This window comes from Eublepharis macularius, chromosome 17, assembly GCF_028583425.1.
Source record: "Eublepharis macularius isolate TG4126 chromosome 17, MPM_Emac_v1.0, whole genome shotgun sequence".
Taxonomy (NCBI): Eukaryota; Metazoa; Chordata; class Lepidosauria; order Squamata; family Eublepharidae; genus Eublepharis; species Eublepharis macularius.
The window spans coordinates 8,451,473-8,467,549 of NC_072806.1; the positions used below are offsets into that span (position 1 = coordinate 8,451,473).

Below are 16,077 nucleotides of genomic sequence, written 5' to 3' on the forward strand. Positions count from 1 at the left end.
TTATCCTTGAATATTACTTTGCATTGCGTTCCTCAATTCCAGTTTAAATAGGAGAATCTGTAATATTAACTTTAGAATTGGAACATATGTAGTGATTGTACATATGCCAGCATTAAGATTCTTGTTGAGCAGTGTTTTGGTGGCACATATGTATGCTCTTGTTACACTGGTGAAACACCACATAAAGAATGTTGATACATAGTACCTAAAACCACATAAATATCATCTGAGGGCAGTGGTAATTGCAATATTTTCTCAGCATAAACTTGCCTATTCGTAATGCAAAGGAGAGGATATGATACGTGGACACAAAGTTTATTAAAATATTTATATGCCCACCTTTCTCCTGATTAAACTGAGGATGGTGCCTTCCTTGTACAACATTTGGGAACAGAAGAATTAACAGTGGATAATACTCACTTCAGAAACAAGACTAAGTAATGTAGAACTCCAAATCCAGCCAGAAATTAGAATAAGTATTTCAGAAGCTCTCTTAGTTGTTTCCAGAATGTCATAAATAGAGCCAAATAATTGCTATGCTTTACTGTTTCCAACCAAGAAGACTGCAATAATCACACATTAAATGGCTTCAGCTGAGCTCTAGGCTTCATTAACTCCTACTGTTTCCAGGAGCTCTCCAAGGTCCTGGTGAACTTAGCCTGACAGACGCGCTGTTATCTTCTCCCTGCTCTCTACTGCTGTAGCCTGCTGGCTGCAAGGGTTTATGTTCCTTTCCACAGTCCTCTATGGGTCCACACCCCTCAGGGAAATCTCCTATGGCTGGCCTGTCTCATCCAACTTCTGTTGCCCTAGCAACTAGCCTTGGATGAAGGATGGCCTTGCTGCCCTCTTCCAAGGCCAAGGTGGTCACCTGGGTTGTTCCTGGTGGTGCTAACAAACAGCTAATAGATGCATCCCAGGTGACAGCGCTAGCTTTGGTGGTTGCAGCTCGGCCCAGAAGCCCAGTAGGCAGGGGCAAGCCCCGAACTGCCTCCCAAGGGACCAATATGTGGCCGTCGACACACTCTGGACAACGAATTATCTGCCAGTGCCTAAATTTGCTTGTTTCCCCTCTTCCTTTTTTGGCCTTCTTTCCTTTTGTGTTCAATCATTTTGTAGTTGTGGCTTTGAATTATAAACTACCTTAAATAAAATGGAAGCCCGGTGATATATAAATGAATCGAATTAATTCACTTTGCATGTAAATAGTCCCAGGTTCAATCCACCATATCTCCAGTTCAAGATTTTAGATAGCAGTTTTGGGAAAGAGAAAAAGGGCTGAGTCAGCGTAAGAATTTTGTGAGTATGATGAGCAGCTAAATTTTGCACCACTGACCTGATCTGAAACTACTATAGTCATTGGGGCTTCCAAGACTCTGGTCTGCTCATCAAAGTACTTTCCAGCATCTTGAGGAAGAGATTTCCTGTAATGGGGAAGTAATGCATATTCGTTAAGCACCTAAGCTGACAAAATCAAAGGAATCCAATGCTCAGTATGTATTTAAGCTCTTTATTGCTGAGGGAGCTAATAAAAAATCCTTGATGGTTTAAACTACATGAAAATTAAAAGAAGGAAAAACAAAGTGATTTCGTTTAGAGAGATTGTCTTGAAAAGAGGGACACCTATTATTTCGATAATATATTTTTCCTTCTCTAGGTACAGGCCTCCTCGGGAGGTGGTGGGCTCTCCTTTGGAGGTTTTTGAGCAAAGGCTAGATGGCCATCGGATAGCAATGCTGATTCTGTGAACCTGGACAGATCTTGAGAGGGAGGGCAGAAAGGGTCACATCAGTGTTCAGTTCTCGTGGCCCCTTCTTACCTGCCCAGGGTAATGCCGATCGCCACTTTGGGGTCAGGTAGCCATTTCCCCCAGGCTAGTTGGGCTAGGGATCCTGGAGGTGTTTTGCCATCTTCTGGGCATGGAGCAGGGGGCACTGGGTGTGTGGTAGTTGTGAATTTCCTGCATTGTGCAAGGGGTTGGACTAGATGATCCTGGAGGTCCCTTCCAACCCTATGATTCTACCCTGTCCAAAACAGAACATTAGAGCCCTAAAAGAAGACTCCTGATATTTCCTGTAAAAATATCAGATTTTAACCTGCATTCAGTTACATCCTAGTTATGAGAAAACTTTGAATACTCTGTTTTAATTATATAATTATAAATCATCAGTGTTTCTAACTATGGAGAAACCTGTGGATTAAATACACTAGGAGTTCCTCCCATGAGATCAAACCCTGTTGAAATGACTGGCAGAGTTGGAAGAAATCAGAAGCCTGCCTGCCTTTTTTGGAAAGCTGGGCCATCCACGCCCCCGGAGGCCCACCCCCAATCAACCCACACCTCAGCATGACGTGAGCTGAGAGCAGGTGTATTGTGGAAAGGTACCTGCAGAGCCAATTGCTCCAGATGACTCAACCAAGAACAGCCTTTAAAAAGCCACAGCAACATCCCATGGCAGCCGTGCTTCTACCATCTGGTCCCGAGGCTACCACCTTGCCAATAGGCGGGGGTGGATGGAAGATAGGACAGGTTGTGTAAACTGAAGGGACAGAAACTTGGGGCAAATTGTGCATGCACACTGTTGATTCAAAATCTGGAAACATGAAGCAACAACAACAGGGAGGTCCAATCGCACTAGTTCTACTTTGGAAATAACCCCACGTGGGGAGAATATTTGGGTGAGGAGAATTACCAGTGCAGCCTTAAAACTGTTAATGGGTTTCAGAAATCACTGTCCTGTATTGCCTAACCTGTAACATCAGCAAATGTAACCTAAAAAGACTTGGATGAAATCACTGCAGTGGATTTTGCCTGTGCAAAAAGTACAAATCCAGGATTGTCGGGTGCAAGAGAGCATGATTTAAGCACCAGTTCCAAGCAGGAATTACAAAACAGGACATATAAGGGTCTTGCTTGCTATTTCTATGTCTGTAATTCCCATCAATGCCCCGTAAGTGTTTTCAGCTTGCATTGCTAAAGGAGCTGATTAAAGGGCTATGTTGTATTTACCAGCATTTTAAGATAGTATTAACCGATATATTGCTCTTTCCCCAGCAAAAACACTGATGGCTATAAATAGGGCTTTTGAAAGTTGCTTTGTAATCAGTGTGGAAGCTTCCCCGGGCCCAGCTGCAGCCAGGAGTACAGATGAGAGAGCCATCTTGAGCAATCTGTTCCTTTTGACATTGACATTAATTAATTACCAGCTCCTCTGAGTCAGTATCAATGGGATGGCAATGCCATGCAGATACAGAAATAAGAGCAGGCTGCAAGAGGAGTTGAAGACCATCCCTGCCTGTCTGATTACCTACTATGGAGAAGAATGTGTGGGTTTTTGCATGCCAGAGCCTCATGCCAGCACAAGGCCTGATAGAGAGTTGGAGCCAAATTAGTGCATATACTGTAGCGCTCTTTCTCTATTTATAATCCATGGGCACCTAAAACATGGGGAGAAGTTCCCCCATCGTCATGTCTCCATGGTGACAATGTTTCCTCTACCAGTCTTCTGCTCTCAGTCATCTGCTCAGAACGAACGTGCCACTAGCTAGTTTGCGGGAAGTCACACAGTTCCCGCCTCCTCCCCAAGAGGATGGATAATTTTGAGAAAGTAAGAAAAGGTTGAAGTTGTGTGGTTTAATCAGCAAAGGCTATTAATGAACAATCTTCTGCTGGCAAAATAAAGAAGGTTGATTTGTATGTCCAAGGAGCATGCTTTTTTCAACAATAAAGAGAGAGTCCAGTGGCTCACTGGTAGAACATCTGACCCCAAATTAAATCCCCAGCGTCAGCAGTTAAAAGGATTTCACACAGTGAGACACATTCAGTCTGAGAGCTACAGACAATAATGGTTTACTCTAGCTGAACCAATGGTCTTTGTAGAAGGTGACTTCGTAAGTTCAAGTCACCCTTTATAAGGTAGCCTAGAAAATCATACATTTTTGAGAAAAGCATAAGAATTTGCTGAATATATGAAGCTACCTACACTTGCAAGTCTGACCTCTGGCCCATCTTGCAGTCCTTCAGGCACCTTTTTCAGAATCTGTTCAGGTCTTTAGATGTCAATGCCAGTGCTGTGAATTGGGCTGGAGCAGTGAAATCGCTAGGCAAAACCCCCATGGGAGCGAGCCTATTTGTCACAGAAATGCTTCCAAGCTGCCTATTTAAACAGCAACTCGGCCTGTCTTGTAAGGAGAGCAGTGCCACCGAAAGGTGCTGCGAGCTCAGCACTTCAACATCAAACTGCCCTGCCCTTAACTGATCTCTGTTTGGTGAGCCAGTCTGGTACTTATTTCGTGACTCAGAACTGCCTTAATCTCATCAAATCTCCTTTTTGAACCTTTCCCCCCATTTGAAAGAAAAATGTCTGCATGCACACACAAACGCAGATTAACATTTTTTTAATCCAAGCTGTGTGGCTTTATCCGCTTGACAAAACTGTAACAGTGTTTCACAACATTCCAAGTAGAGGGACTGGGAACTGTCATAACAACAGAAACTCTTGTCTCTGCAATAGGGCAGGCATTCTCGGTGGAAGGAGGCATGCTGCGCTTGAATTTCTTTTGATTGTGCTGCAATACAGCCCTGGTCATTTACTCAAAGGACTTTTAAAAAGCTGTTTTATACCGAGTCAATATAGCTCAGTATCACCCCCAACTGACAGCAGCTTCCTGGTCGTGCAGGAAGAGGAATGTCTACCGTAACCACGAAGATAGTTTCAGGTGGGTAGCTACGCAGGTCTGCAGTTGAAGAGAAAGATCTGGGTCCAATAGCACCTTAAAGAGCAACTAGTTTTCCAAGTCAAAACTCCCGTCATCAGATACGAACAGCACAATCCTATGCAGGTTTACTCCAGTCTATATTCATTGATTTCAGTTGGCTTAGAAAGGACTAACTTTGCATAGGATTGCACTGGAAGAGTGGGAAAAGGAAGGAGTCTGACACTCTAATTTACAATGCCCCTCCCATTCCTCTGGCTGGATGATAAAGACGACTTCCTTTTTCCACTCCTTGTATCTGACAAAGGGAGCTTTGACTCTTGAATGCTCGTATCTTGGAAATATAGTTGGTACTTAAGGTGCTATTGGAACTGGATCTTACCCTTGCCATACCACTGAAGATCCTGTAACTGGAGATGCCGGAAACTGAACACTGCTGTATTTTGATGTGTGCTCCAAGATACGAAGCTGCCTTATATTGGTTGTTGTGGGTTTTCCGGGCTGTATTGCCGTGATCTTGGTCAGGAACTACAATGCCAAGACCACGGCAATACAGCTCGGAAAACCCACAACAACCATCGTTCTCCGGCCGTGAAAGCCTTCGACAATACATCTGCCTTATATTGTCAGGCTATTGATGCACCTCCCTCACTATCACCTCCTTCAAGGCCTTAATGTGTTTCCCACTTTTGAAACTGAAGGTCTTTTAACTGGAGGTGCCAGGATTTGAACATGGGGCTTTCATGCGAAGCAGATGTTCTGCCACTGAGCTTTAGCACACTGATAGATCTGCAAGACCGGCAGGGTTCTAGATGTGTTTTGTAAAATGGTACTTCTGCTCCCTCAATGCAAATCACTTGTAAAGCTCATAGGTTTCCCCCCCCCCCACACACACACACAAAGTTAAGGGCTTTGGTAAGAGTATTACCCTCCATGCCATTGTGATAGCTTGCCAGATGAGGGGGCTGCTGACACTTGAACACCGCTTTGGGACTTTAATATCACTGGCCAGGCAGAGGCATTATGCTTAGGGTGGTCAGAGGACACCAAGTGCCAATATTGTTTCACCTGGTCCTACAAATCCTCAGACTCTGGCCTGGCTCTTCTAATCTGAGCAGGGTCTTTAGAATGATTGATTGACTGTGAGTCTCTCTACACGAGACATATTACACAGGGATGCTCAAATGTAGGGAGACCCAATGTTAGCCGAGAAGTGTAGTTTAAAAAGATAGAGCTGAAGGCTCTGTCAATTTAACCTCTCTACCCAAGGGTAGTTTGGATAGTTTAAAAAGACAGAGCCGGAGAGCACTCCTCAGGTTTGTTAATTTTATCTTTGCTCCCTAAAGGGGATGTGAAATTGACAGAGCCTTTGGGGAAGTGAAGATGAAATTAACAAACCCTCTGAGGGTCTCCACCTGCTCTGTCTTTTTAAACTACCCTCATGTAGAAAGGAGAAATTGAAAGAGCTTTTGGCTGTCTTTTTAAACTACGCTTCCCAGCTAACATTGCCTCTCCTTATACTTGAGCGTCCCTGTGTAAGATGTCTCATGCAGAGAGACTCTCTGAAGATCAGCCTTCTGCCTGTCTTGACCCATGGCTGTACTTTCAAACTGCCAGCCCTGACAAGGGTTTAAGGAATATTTAGGATGTTCCAGGTGGGTAGCCATGTTAGTTTGTAGGTATCCCTGGAATCCCGTTTTATTTGGGAGGTGTGTTTTTGTGAAATCTCCTAAAGAATGCAAAAAAAATTTCTCTACTGTGCCTGCTAGATTAATTGTAGGAAGACTTTTCACGCTGCGCTCACACCACAGGGTAAGGGATGTGATCCAAACCAATTTCCTTCCTGGGCACCTGGTAACTCAACCATATGCCAAGAAGAAAGAGTCAAAAGGGAGAAGAGCCATGGACTTTTTAACTGCATGGTAACTAGAGAGCATTCTTATGGACTGTTTAATGTAAGATAAACCATCACCACCCTTCTTCCAAGAGCCACACTGAACACTTCATTTCTATGTTCTGTTTACTCATGACACTTTCCTGCCAAAGTAATTAGTCCCTCCCAAATGCCCTGAATATATGGACCTCAGCCATTTCCCTTCTTTGCAGGCTCATTTGGACATGCAAATACAGAGCAAGGCAAATTCCCCACCCTGAACAGAGCCTCCTTCACGTAAAGATAGTTCCAGGTGGGTAGCTGTGTTGGTCTGTAATAGAAGAGCAAGATTTGGGTCCAGTAGCACCTTAAAGGCCAACTAGATTTCCAAGGTAGGAGCTTTGACTCTTGAAAGCTCATACCCTGGAAATCTAGTTGGTCTTTAAGGTATTACTGGACCTGAATCTTGCTCTCCTTCATGGAGTTCTCAGACACAACTGCTGCAGAGTGCAAGTGAGGGGCTGAATAACTGACTGTTGCTCTAGAATTTTTTTAAAAGAGCAACAACCTCCATGTACGTAGAAATGCCAGCTTAGTCTTTTTCCTGAAAAGCTGAATTTCTAAGCCCGGGCATCTTGAAGGACTCATTCACCTCCACAATCAGTCAGAAGCGGTACAGCCCAGAAACAGTTTTACCTGCCCATCGGTGGCATGTACAAATTAAGTCTATCTATGGAATGGAGAAAGAGGTTTGGACATACCTTGGCAGGAACTTCAGCTGCACGCTGAAGGATGACTGGGCTTGAATGTAGCCTGTCTTTGGAAGCAGTTCCATGTGGTTGGCCAATTGCTTGCAAACTTCAAACTTCAAGCGCAGCGCGGATGTCGCCCTGCAGAGGATAGAAAGATCTGAGTGGGCTTTAAGCTTCACTAGTCTTTCAATACTGAGATTCAAGGACAGGTGAGCAGGAATCCACTCATCTATCCTTGAAATGTAGCAGGACAATGGCTCTCTCTCCCCATGCTGTATGGAAGCTGGGGGGGACTGGATAATGTTGCTTCGTGTCACACAAGACCAACCCTAATTTCAACTCTCATCCCATTCTAGAATATAATAACTTATTAGGGGCTCTGAGCCCCTCATGGCTTGCAAAGTTGTTGGGGTGGGTATCATTAATTAGGATCAGAGGAAGCAATTTCCTTCCAGTCCTAATTCATCTCCTTGTCAAGATACTTTTAGCTTCAAAAGTTCATAAACCTTTAAAAGCTTATAGCATCCTGGACTGCAGTGGCCACCGAAATCAGAGTTGGAGGATGTGCCAGGATGTGCTCATCCTAATATCCCCCTCCAGGATCCCATAGACTTTGAGAAGTCATGCAGGCCCCTCCTCTGTTTTCCGGATCCCATTGCCCTCTGACCAATGCACAACTGCTTCCAGCATTCCCTGATTAGGGGAAGGCAATGAGCTTCCTCAATGTTTGCTGGATTGTGTTTTCATTTTTGCCTTCTTCTTTTAATATTACATGGCCTTTGTTATTGGAAGATGAGGTTCCTGAAATCTCCTATCAGCTAATTTCCTATGACCCTATGAGCTAAACTACAAGAGACGAATTACACGGGGACGCTCGTGTGAAGGGAGTTGCAATATTAGCTGGGAAGCCAAGTTTTAAAAGACAGATCAGAAGGCTCTGTCAATTTCTCCTCTTTACAGAGCCACAAAGATCACTCCTCAGAGGGTTTATTTCCTCTTCCCTGCCTAGAAGGGAAGGTGAAACTGACAGAGCCTTCGGGAGGCAAAGAGGAAATTAACAAACCCTCTTAGGAGCAATCTTTGCTGGCTCTGTAGAGAGAGGAAATTGACAAAGCCTTCCAATCTGTCTTTTAAAACTCAGCTTCCTGGCTAACATTGCGACTCCCTTCACATGCATGTCCTTGTGTAATTCATCTCTTGTAGTTTAGCTCTGTGTTTAGACAGCAAAAGCAAGTCACCTGGGGAGCTGAAGCTGAGAGAGGGTTCATCCTGTACAGGTTGCCTAGTGCAGTAGGCAACATACAAAGAAACTGGAAAAGGTATTGGCATTTGTTAAAACTAAAGGCGTAGGTTAAATTCTGGATGATGATTTGTTAGCTTTCCAAAACGAACACCTCAAAACTTGAGATTTACATTGGAAGGATGAACCCAATTGATCTGATAGAAAAATCTCTATACTTTTAAATCTTGCCTCGGGGAGTAGGGGTTATCTAGACCCAAGAAAATTTTCTTACATAACTTGACGTTTGTCACATTTATGAGCTGAATTTCTGAGATAACAGCTTTACTCGTTTCCTTCCAACTGTGAAGAATCTCAGTGGTATCTAATTCTAGTAAGGAGTTCAGAATATATGCCTCGCAACAGAAATAGTAAAGGGGGGGGGAATAAATAAAAATCAATCCTATTTGCTTGCATTTAAATAGAATCTTTAAAACAGCGGGAAAGAAAAGGAAGACAAAAATAGGAACGCTTGTCCTAGCCAGCAGAATGTGTGGATCGAAAAAGAGGTGGGAGCCAGCAGCTGTTGGTCATGGGAGATGGCAGGAGTCTCTTTTAAAAATGAAGACTGAAACACAGAGACCTTGTGAGAGGGAGGATGCTCGTTGCTCAGAGACAACGTTTTAAAATTTCTATGAAAATAATGCCCAAGCTGGTGAGGGTTATATTATAATCATAGGATATACCTGAGATTATGTTTTCAGCTGCCGTCTATAAAGCTATTGGAGGGAGGACAGGAAGCTGCCAGGCTCCCTTCCATCATGCCTGGACCCTGCTGGGAATCCCTCCCTCCAGTTTTCAAATGTCATCTCTAAGGCCGTCAGAGGGAGGAAAGGAATCAACTCGGCAGCTCTCCAGCATGTGCCAGCTGAGGAATGTCTCCTCAAGGGCTAGATCAGTACTTAGTTCTCGTGGCCTCTTCTTACATGCCCAGGGTAATGCCGATCACCACTTTTGGGGTCAAGAAGCAATTTTCCCCAGGCTAGTGTGGCTGGGAATCCTGATGGAGTAAGGGTCACTGTGGGGGGGGGGTGTCATTGTGAATCTCCATTTTGCAGGGGGTTGGACTAGATGACCCTGGAGGCACCTTCCAACCCAGTGATTCTATTCTGCATTTCTTTTGGTCATTTGTATTAGATTTTGATTTCTGTTAGCCATTTGGGAACTTTTACGAAATGTTAATTCTGTCTTACAATACCTTCCATCTCCTGAAAAAGGCATTTATACTGAGCTCTCAGTGGGATGCTGTTTTGGTTAAGTAACTTAATAAACTATTTAAAAGAAAAGACCATCAATTAACTATATTTTTTAAAAAAACTGGACAACTACCTAGAAACCACATGTGCAAATAGTCTGCTATGAGCATGAAATCACCCGTGTGAATCCATCTTGGGTCCTTTCCACACTGGGACTTTAAAGTGTTTCAGCACCTTTTCTGCTTCCCATGTTTGCAGGACTTTCACACTTGCAAGGTAGTCATGGGATGCAGAACAGATGTTTATCTGCGGCACCCCCGATTTTTCCCCCTGCGGACATACCATGACGTTATTTTGAAGCCTGCTGCCGAGTCGCTGTACTCCCCTTCTGCTTTTCTTCTCCCCCCTCTCCTTTTACCAGGGAGCTGATTGGTCTGTGCAGAATTAAGCACTCCCACCATCCTCAGTTCTCTGAACTCACTTTTTTCAGTAAAGCAAGGTAAGGGTCATAAGGCTGCTTCTCTGTTGGTTTCCTTCCTCCCAGGTATGCACACATTCTTTTATTTTTTTCCAAAGTCAGGAATGATTCCTAAGCTTGCTGGCTTTAAAAGCCAGGAAAGGGTTAAATGGCTGCTTTCCTCTTCCTCCCTCAATGGTATGAGCACACTTTTATTTTTTTTTCAAAGCTAGGAAAGTGTTGTAACGTTACTCCTAATTTCTCCTGGCTTTAAAAGCCAGGTAAGGGTTAAATGGCTGCTTTCCCCTGCCTCCTGCCAATGTACAAAAAACACAAATCAAAGCAGCAGGGAGGGAAAGAAGGAGCAGCATTTTACCTCTTTTCTGGCTTGGCTTTTTAAAAAAATAAATGAGAGTGGTACATGTTTTCCCCCAGAACTCTGCCACCAATTGCCTCTCCAGTGGGCAGGGGACAGCCAAATCAGCAAAAGCGGGGGGGGGGGGGGGAAGGGCTCCAACATTGCAACATTACCACGCATGCTCAAAGTTTTTTAAAAAGTGTGACGTGAATTGCAAAGCCCCGAAAGCCCGAAACTGCACCGAGGCTTCAAAGTTAGTAAAAAATTAAAAGCAAGATGCCAAATTGAAACTGCAGCTGACAGTGTGAAATGAACGGGTGCAATGCTGAAGCCGCTGCGATAGGGGTGAATGCTCATAAATGGCGGTTTAAACCACCAGTGCAAAAAGGGCCTTGAAGAAGAACTAGCAGAGGTTAGAAATCCAGTTAAATAACAGGAATAGGAATTGCAATGATAAGGATAGCACCATAGCGCCACAACGTGTTTGGTGCACTTCACGCATGCCTTCTTGTTGTAATTGTTAAAACAACCCAGTAAAGTAAATCAGTGTTTACTGGTCTCAAAAAGATGCATCTGTAAAGAGACAGGGAACTATAGACATTACTACTGTGTGCTACTAGGTACTATTGGTTGCTTAAGTATGAGCCTATTGGGTAGTTCTATGTTGTTGAATATGCTTGTCTTTGCATTGCTTATGCTCTGTTTCAGCATTTCTTCAACTCTGTATTGGATTTTTGGTGGTTTTAAATCTTTGCTGATTTGCATTCCTATACCCTTTTCCATTGTTCATTGAAATGTCCTTGAAACGGACTGTACTGACTTACGTGTGTATTCCACCTGGAGAATCAGTGAAAAAGGCAGGCTACAAAAACTGTAAATGAACAAATAGAGATAGGGGTTGAGGGTGATTCCGAGAGTCCCTTGCCTAAACACAGTTAATGGCAGAGGTGAGATCTGAAGCAGGGACTACATGAAATCTAAGTCACCGTTTTAGAATGACCCAAGTTAGGCTAGAACGCTTACTTGAATAAGCTAAAAACAGAAGGCTCACTCACCTACTTTGAATGACGATGCAGTCCTGATACAGCCTGTCATACATACAGATTTTGAGGTCGACATCTGGATTGGGCACCCACACTGGCACAGCCACAGAAACAGCAACGGCACTGAAGCACAACTAAACACAAACCAACGCCATTGAAAAGTCAAGGGGAGAAAATGTCTATGTCTTTAAAAACAGCCAGAAAAAGTTATTTTGATTCAATCACTTGTGTTCCCACATGTGAGACTCCATCAATTCTGGCCTCACAGAAGTAGCTTTCAAGACTATTTTTCCTTGCATGCAAGGAAGCCTAGAACCAGAAAAAACACTCACTGGATTGCAGTCCGGGTTGTCAAAGATAATCTCAAATTCAGCACGAACGTCCCCAGGAACTGCTGGAGTGAAAATAACCTGAAGTTTGACAGAGCTGAAGGGTCCGATATCGCCTTCTGTAACCTGAATGGCAAGAAAGAGGGAATAACAACAACATTTGATTTATATACCATCCTTCAGGACAACATAACACCCATTCAGAGCGGTTTACAAAGCATGATATTATTATCCCCATAACAATCATCCTGTGAGGTGGGTAGGGCTGAAAGAGCTCCGGAGGGCTGTGACTGACCCAAGGTCACCCAGCTGGCTTCAAGTGGAGGAGTGGGGAATCAAACTTAGTTCTTCAGATTAGAGTCCTGCCACTCTTAACACTACACCAAACTGGCTGGAAGAGAAACAACAGCATGGCTTTTGAAAAATGGTTTGCGGGTATTGCTTCCTCATCTTTCATTATAAAAGTACTTTAAGCTGAGAAGGATGTATAATAAAAAAGACCTGACTCCAGAAAGAAAAGGAGAAAAAAGTGCCGGATCCTACAAGACCAGGAATATTCACACATTGCAACAATTTATTACAGCAGATGAGGACCAAAGGAAAATGTTGCATGCATCTCTCAAGCCTGGATCAAGTAGCAACCCATACTCTTAAACAACAGAACGTATGAACAGAATTACAGTTACCCAATCAGTTTGTGCCATTCAGGTAATCTGTTTTAAGACTAGGGTATGTAGAGAGGATCAGGGCTCAAGAATGGCATACAGGATTGGGACTGACAACCAAGAAACTTGAGGCATCGTAAAGTTTTAGCACATTTCTTGAGATGTAAGGCTTTAAGAGGCATTTGGTAGATCCACTTCAGCAGAGACATGATAAAGACCGGTATACAGGAATAGGTCAAAGGGAGCACACTCTGTATCTGCAAGAGACTTGTACAAGCAAGTTTGGACAGGAGGATTCAGAGAATAGCCTTTTTAGTTATTTAAAATATGTGTATATGTGCATTCAAGCCTATTTTTTCCAAGGCAGTTCCCAATAATAATGAAATACAGCAAATGAAACCAATGTCAAAACAACACACCATCCCCAAACCGCCAGTAAACTAAGACAGCAGTATAAAATACTAACCTAAATACCAGCAATAAAGCAATTAAAGTAACAGCAGCTAAGCTAAAAGAAGCAATATCAAATTTCTCTGAAATGTAGAGGCTTAATTAAAATGGCAGTTAAAATAACAGACAAAACCAGTTTAGAAAAGGGGAAATAAGGCCTTTGATGCTGAAAGTAAGTAGGAGTAGACCTGACCAGACATGACAGGAAGTTCCACATATGACAGGGATATAAAACTTTTAAATGAAAATATTTGGGGCGCTAAGAGCCAATTCACACATGCATGGTTTGCTTGAAGGAACAGGTGAGGATGGACCATGTGTGAAACAGCCGTCAATGATCTAACTGTGCTAATGAATCTTTGCTACGAACTAGTGTCACCACAGTTGTGATGTTTTTCAATGAAGGCAAGTGATAGTTGGCTGAAGTTCATCAGGTACTAATAATCTACTAAGGAGGCATTGTGGCATAAACACATGTATGAACCAGCCCTAAAAGTTCATAATAATGCATGTGCCATGTGTATTCACACATGCACCAATAACAAAGCCATGGTGAGAGAAGAGACATTTTGCTATTTATGTTAGGACGGCCCCTGCCCACCCCATGCACTGATAAGCTTGTAGAAATTCCCAGATTGGTTGCCATACGTCCATTTAATACCATATTGGTTTACAAAGTGTGTTGTTATTATCCTCACAACAATCCTGTGAGGTGGGTGGGGCTGAGAGAGCTCCGAGAAGCTGTGACTGACCCAAGGTCACTCAGCTGACTTCAAGCGGAGGAGTGGGGAATCAAACCCGGCTCTCCTGATTCTAGTTCTGCATCTCTTAACCATGACACCAAACTGTCTCTCTCAATGGTTTACAAAGTATGCCATTATTATCCCCACAACAGACACCCTGTGAGGTAGGTGCAACTGAGAGAGCTCTGAAAGAGCTGTGACTGACCCACGATCACCCAGCTGGCTTCAAGCGGAGGAGTGGGGAATCAAACCTGGTTCTCTAAATTAGAGGCTTGCCGGTCTTAACCACTATACCAAACCACTACACCAAAATGTTATACGCACAAAAAAGTTTTTATTGGCGATGGTTCTAACTTTTATGCGAATGTAAGACAACTCTCCCCCTTTTTTATAGCACATTTGTGAAAAATCCTCATCTTGCATTTGAGTCAATACTGTACCTTGCCCAATGTGATTTCAGCTGGTTCTTCCCGGGGTTGCTGTTCCAGAGGGCTTATGTCCAGAGAAGACAGTGTATTTTGTTTCGTTACTTCTACCACAGAAAACACTTGACTGATTGTTCCTAGAGGGCAGCCAAATGACAACCTGGATTATCATGAACCATGAACACATAAGTGTTTTGAGGACTTTTGTCCCAGTCTATAAAAGGGAAACTTAACCCTCTGCACAAGTGTTCAAGACACATTCCTCCTTATGTAATAATAATAACATTCGATTTTTATACCGCCATTCAGGACAACTTAATGCCACACTCAGAGCGGTTTACAAGGTGTGTTATTATTATCCTCATGACAATACCCTGTGAGGCAGGTGGGGATGAGAGAGCTCTGAGAGAGCTGTGACTGACCCAAGGTCGCTCAGCTGGCTTCAAGCGGAGGAGTGGGGAATCAAACCCTGTTCTCCAGATTAGAGTCCTGCCGCTCTTAACTGCTATACCAAACTGGATCTTATGTAGGGGAACCTGACAATGGGAATGATGTTCCTTGGCAATAACAAAGCAATCCATTCCCCTGCTGTTCATCTCAGATGTCTAAAAATCAGCTTTCAACATTAGCTAGTCAAATAACTGCCCTCCTCTATGAGCAATTCCTGCATGCCTCAGTAACAAAGGAAGCATAACTTCGAAATGTGATAACAAATTGTGTCCTGTAATAGTTATTTGGCATTTATACAGTGGTGTTGAGGTTAATGCTATGAGCATTATTATGATAAAATAATAACTTGACATTTACTTTCCATGCTCCTGAAAGGTTAATAGCAACCTGCAATGTTCTAGCTAAACACGAGAGAAAGGAGGACACTTGGGAGTCCCTAAACAACCCATAAAATAAATGTTCCTCACAACAACCCTCAAGGTAGGCCAATGTTATTATCCTTCCCCCACCCCCCACCCCACCCGGCTTTCATATATAAGACAGGAGTTGAAGCTGAGAGATGGCTTTAGGAAGTTCCTTAGTGACTTCATGGAAACGCTAAAATTCAAAATCCACTGTGAGAGATTTGGTTTTGCCTTCTTTTAGAAACGGCAGCTGTATCACAGTCTCCATTCCATGAGAACAGTGGGAAAGCATCTACATTTCTTCTTCTTCTTGTATCTATTTTACCAAATATAACTGCTTCACACACACGCACGCACCCCAAAGAAAATTCTTTTGAGGGAGCTCTCTTCGTGTCACTTTGTTCCAAAAATTACAGGTTGTATAAATAAACTTGTCATGTGGCTTTTTTCTTTTGAAGGGTGGGTGTAGAAATGATGAGAGACGAGGAAAATGATAACAATTCTATAACCTTTGGATGAAAATCCAAAGTGATTTTGTGTGATTTCTTTCTGAGATAAGGTTGGGGTTTTATCATTTTTGCTGATTTTAGTGTATGTGGCTTGTGGAATATGGTGACAGGTCCTGTCAGACAGGCCAAGGAAAAACTGGCTGACTGAGTTGAGTTTGGTTTTATCATTCGGCCATGCGTATCTACAGTATTGCCTTAAATGAGATTAACAGACATTCCCTTCTCTCTACAGAGCCATAGAAATTGCAGTTCTGTAGGCGAGAGGGCCCTAACAAAGAATGCCCAGCAATAACAAACTACAATTCCCAGAATTCTTTCGGGGAAGCCAGGATAGTTTGAATTGTAGATATAGCTGAATACTTAAACAGGAAGCAGTTGTGGTGGCACCATATTCTTCAAGTTCACATGATTTCAGTCCCCCCCACCCC

At 43.2% G+C, this 16,077-nt stretch overlaps 1 protein-coding gene across 1 annotated transcript in view; it reads right to left on the minus strand.

The window, feature by feature from the left end:
• Positions 1 to 16,077, minus strand: part of CFAP74 (cilia and flagella associated protein 74) — a 57,209-nt gene that overhangs the window by 22,595 nt on the left and 18,537 nt on the right. Inside the window, exons 12-16 of the mRNA XM_055001575.1 lie at positions 14,302 to 14,423; positions 12,007 to 12,129; positions 11,687 to 11,808; positions 7,351 to 7,479; positions 1,337 to 1,424 (exon numbers count right to left, since the gene is read on the minus strand). Coding sequence (XP_054857550.1) covers positions 1,337 to 1,424; positions 7,351 to 7,479; positions 11,687 to 11,808; positions 12,007 to 12,129; positions 14,302 to 14,423 — 584 coding nt within the window. The remainder of the gene's footprint in view (positions 1 to 1,336; positions 1,425 to 7,350; positions 7,480 to 11,686; positions 11,809 to 12,006; positions 12,130 to 14,301; positions 14,424 to 16,077) is intronic.